We start from the raw sequence: 5000 nt of genomic DNA, 5'->3' as shown, positions 1-5000 counted from the left end.
TCATATCTAAACTTCCAATCCTTTAAACTATTAATAATCATACGAGGAAATACTTTCACTAACCTCCTCCTCTCTATTCTTCCGAAGCTGCTTCAGGAACTCCCTGTCTCTCTCAGCTAGGAGAAGTGGCTCAAGTGCTAAGGTGGCACTCCTCATCTCAACCTCCTCAATCCTGTAATGTTGGCGGAAGGATTTATAATCATGTAAAAAGTAATCAAAGAATTTAGTTATCAAAGTCATCTAACTAGATCATAAAGGATAAATGTTTTTTTACTGTTGCCCCGTTTCTGCTAGGTCACGCCTTGCGGCATCATAAGAAACTGCTTGCTCTGCAGAGTGCAGCTGTATGTCGCAGCGACACGCCAGAGTGTGTCAAGCAGGATGTTCAGCTTGATGTAGCGAACTTCCATGCTCAAAGTCAGTTCATTGCCATTTATTTCTTCACCCGGCAGAAACGGGTTAAAACTAATTTAACAAATCATCTTTTGAGCTCACAAGCCATCAAAGGATCACCAAGCATATAGGATTATTTATAACATAATCAGATGTTACCAATCATAAATATATTGAAAGTGAAAACTACATACCTGATCTTTTTGTATGTGCGGAAGTAGAGGTACCCAGCCACTGCAGTCATGAGAGAGAAGCCAGCAAACATCTGGCCCCCTGAAAAATAAATTACAATTAGTTTCTAAGTCAATTTCAAATTTTGTGGAATATACCATATCACTGATTTTGGTGAAGTTGTGAATCATAATCAATTGACAATAACTATATTTGTTAAACTAAAGAACAAAATATTTACTTATTGTTTTCTTCAAAAATGGTTAAATATTTTTAATATATTACTTGAGTAATTTCCAATTGTTAGGCACCTTGTAAGATGTAGCCATACCAGCCACACTAACACAATGCCTCCAGGAATATGTAGCGCCCACTGTTTTGTTTTGTGAACAGTCTCTACACATAGATGTTTCCACAAATACCTCAGCTACCTAGGAGTAAATGAGTATGCCTATATGACAATCACTTCATTTCCCCTTTCCTTTTTGGGCAAAAATATAATTTAGTTTCACTACTAATATTGCTACTGTTATTATCTAACCCAGTGGATCCAGGTGATGTAACTCTCCTGTCATGAGAAGATAACATAGCAATGGGGAGGCAAAGGGTCTTGACAACACACATGTGGGAGAGTCTGTATTTAAGTAAGCCAAACGGCCAGATTTTGGGCCACACACAAGCAGCAAATAACCCTGACCCCACAAGTAAACTACACTAATAGCAAAAGGAAGAAGAGGAAGAAAAAGAAGAAAATAATAATCCTAAAAATTAAGGAAATGGGTAAACAGGTGATATAGTAGGACTTATAACTGACTCATTAATGACTAAGTGCTTGTAAAGCCATTTTTTAGAAATCATACCATGACCAAAACTACTCCTATTTCCCCCTCACCCTCAAAATCTCCAATTCCCACAGGAACTCCCTAAGTTGTTGGCTTAATTTGGGGTCTGCCTCCCTTCAACCATCCTTCAGTCATGCCTGAGAGAGGCCATCTCCAGGGAGGACACTATATTTCTACACAGAGTCTATTCCACCCAGCGGTTATTGGCGGTGCAGGATATTTCATGGAAAATTGAATAATATGAAAATACAAAAAAATAACACAAACACCATAATGTTACTTAATATTACTGTTATTGCACAGAATATATACGACCTGGAGAGATAATATAGAGGTAGCTCAACATAATCAGTCTATTATCATACTGACACATCATTACAAATGACAAATACGGACCTCATAAAATAGCTAAACGGCAAAAACCTGACTGTAGAAATAGGTTAATAGCACTGCAAAGGGGAGTCAAGGAGTCTTGATACCAAGGATGCATGTTCATGTAGCCTGGGCCTACAAGCATAAAATAATTCAGTATATAGTCAACTACAGGGGTCTGTGCTCCCTGCAAAACCTGCCTAGAATGACAAAGAATCCACCATGTATGTATGGCATGAGATGCTCACAGACACTGATTATACTAAGAACATGGTTAATCTTTACAGTATGGATGTAATAAGGTAGGGCAAATTGAATATGATAGTCTATTCTTGTCTAGAACAAAAAGTTGCAGTCATCAGTAAAAGAAAAAATCTGTAGACACCATTGGTAATGCCTCAAATTAAGGAAAAAGATCGTGGGAAGTGCTTCTTCCAGCCCAAGTCAGCTTGCTGTTCCCAAGTTTCAGTTCCATCTTGCTATGCATACGAGGTGCAGACAATGTTTGCCAGGGCGTGTTGGATGGGCAGTCTCTCCCATCAACCTCCCTCTCAGGCAGTACACCCAGTCAGAGTAACTTAGATTGTTCCATAAATTTAATGATGACCTGGGGACAGTTTCTAGCTAGTGCATTAGTACTGTGAAGAATTACCAAGAGCACACATCTTATGGTAATTGTTCAGAATACCTTCGCATGACCGATCAACACAATAGTGGTATCTATGGATTCCTCTAAGCCTCTACTACCCATTTATGTATGACATTTGCTGCAGACCCCACCTGAATCCCCACTTTTTTCACTTCAATAGGGGCATGAAAAGTACCAGGGATATTGCAGGGGTAAAATAGGAATGCCAAACATGAACTACTGCACCCTCTGCAACCCCCCCATTTGGGGACGGCCTCCCTTAAACATGCCCTGGAAAACAAAGAATCTTCCACTTCTTCATGGCAAAATAGACGTGGGAGCACCTGATGCCGAGTCTGTCCTCTGCTCTTTCCTGCTATACATTGTCCAAGGTGAGGGTTGAGGGACAGGAGCCCTTCAGGTGGAGCAAATGTCTTGTAAATGTCTGTAGTAGAGGGTGAGATCTAACCATCCATTAATCCATGAGCTGCATATCGAATAGGTTAACACATGATTCTGAGCTGCCCTTCACTTTCTGCAGATTTTATTCAACTTGGTACAGTCAATAATGTTGCTTTGAATCTTTTAGGACATTACCTTTTCGGTAACGGTTAAGTTTCAACCAGCCATCTTTTACAAGGAAAATAATATATGCAAATTACAGTGTGAATAAATCTAAGACACTTATCTTCTTTGTACTTCCATCACATATCATAATCAAAATCTCAATATTTCGCATATATCGCATGAAACCAATATCTTCAAATAATAAGCAAATACAAATAATAACAAGTCTTTACTTATAATATTACAATATATGCAGTATTACTGAAAATCATAACCGGTTTGGTTTAGGGTCGTTGATTATTGCACAAGACCACAATTGATGGATTCTCTGTTATGCCAGCTTGCACGACAAAATCAAGTTAAAATCTCGATAATTACAATGGATATTTTAAGTTGTGCGGCATCAAGTCGTCGCCATGATCTCCTGAGTATTTGGCCCATAAAGGTAAATAAATTCCACCTTACTTATTATAGCAATTATAATTATTGAATTGTTTCCTTATCGGACGTTATCACTAAGGTTTAAAAGCTTTGAGAGTGATGACATACACGGAGACTACACAGACCAAAATGATAGTTTGACACAGAACTACAGTCAATAGTGAAACTTTTTCATTCCTAGTTGTAAATACCATTACTGTATGACCAACAATTAACAAAGCTTTACAAACAAATTTGATAGGATTATCAAGAAACTTACGAAATGCATTTTTGTTCAATTGATTGACTCTAATTCTTATGCTCTATAAGATGACACTGTCCATTTCCCTCTATCTCTGTGCATCCCCCTTGGTAACATAAACCATGTTCCCAACCATACAGCGCAAAGCAGATGCTCACACATTTTATTAACTTTGCCATCAGGGAATAAAAGTTGCATTATTCGTCAGCAGGTCAAATGCAACAGAAAACAGCTTAACAGCACTAAACAACAAACAAAAATTCCATTCCAAATAAATTTGTTTCAAAGGTCCAAAACTGGTTGAAACTGGGGTTAAAGTATACAAAAGGACCGCACCGACTAGGAGAAAATTTAAGATCATAGTGTTGTAGGCAATGAAAAACTACATTGACTGATATCAAAATTAATTTGCAGATGACCACCAATTCCAGTTAAATGACGAAAATGTATCGCAGTAAATGCCGCGCTGCGGCTAAGTCAACTCCCCGATAGGGAAATACGGCGATCAGGTGGGGGTTTGGGGGCAGAGCCCTCAATAGGGAAATACGGCAATCTGGGGGGTTAGGTTAGGTTAGGATAGGGCGATCGGAAGAGGGCAAGTAGGGCGATCGGAAGGGGGTCCCAGGTCAGTCAGGGAAACAAGGCGATTGGGAGGGGGGGGGGGGGAGGGCTTTTTATTTCGGCGGTCTTGTAATTCATGAGTTTAGAATATGCATGTTTGTTCGTTCGAGCCCATATCACCGCTTCAAATCTACTGCGAACAATTTTTGGCTCGGGTTTTACATTTTTCTACTTTCTCTATAATTTAAATTACGATTCTTGGCTTGGGTTTTTCCCACGGGATCTCCCAAGGTTGTTGGCTGGAGTTCGGGACTTTGTCTCTGACGGGTTCGGTCCTTTTTTAACATTTACCGAAACTGGGAATTTTACCAGCTTTTCTCCATCTCCACAGCCCTCGTTCCCTGTCTAAAGATTTAACACCACAATAACTGACACAAAATCACACACCAGGTATTTAGTCCAACAAACCCTCCCCCGGACGGCCTTTCGCTTGGCCTCAAGGGGAAAAAATAGACCGTACGTGCTCTGGCTACCACGTTACCAAGCTTCGAGCCTTTCCTCTAATCTATCACGTTACACTGAATGTCTAACATAAGCTATGAATAAAGGATGATAGTAAAAGAAAGTATAACAAGCTAATAGTAATAGTAATTCACGTAAACATCCGAGGCAGGCAATCTGCCCTTTCATAATTCCCTGATTTCTAGTCTTTTCGCGAGACCGTTCCACAGATCTCGCGTACCGCAAAAACGCAAAAGCTTTCCCTCACCCGAGAAAAGAGTTC

General features: G+C 39.7%; 1 protein-coding gene across 1 annotated transcript in view; it reads right to left on the bottom strand.

Moving 5' to 3' along the window:
* Positions 1-5000, bottom strand: part of LOC125035465 (NADH dehydrogenase [ubiquinone] 1 alpha subcomplex subunit 13-like) — an 11491-nt gene that overhangs the window by 6370 nt on the left and 121 nt on the right. The window contains exons 1-3 of the mRNA XM_047627899.1: positions 4986-5000; positions 588-666; positions 64-172 (exon numbers count right to left, since the gene is read on the bottom strand). The exon at positions 4986-5000 is cut by the window's right edge and continues 121 nt beyond it. Coding sequence (XP_047483855.1) covers positions 64-172; positions 588-666; positions 4986-5000 — 203 coding nt within the window. The remainder of the gene's footprint in view (positions 1-63; positions 173-587; positions 667-4985) is intronic.

This window comes from Penaeus chinensis, chromosome 19 (genome assembly GCF_019202785.1).
Source record: "Penaeus chinensis breed Huanghai No. 1 chromosome 19, ASM1920278v2, whole genome shotgun sequence".
Lineage (NCBI taxonomy): Eukaryota > Metazoa > Arthropoda > Malacostraca > Decapoda > Penaeidae > Penaeus > Penaeus chinensis.
The sequence above is the reverse complement of the archived record's forward strand: the minus strand, read 5'-3'. Positions and strand labels throughout refer to the sequence as shown.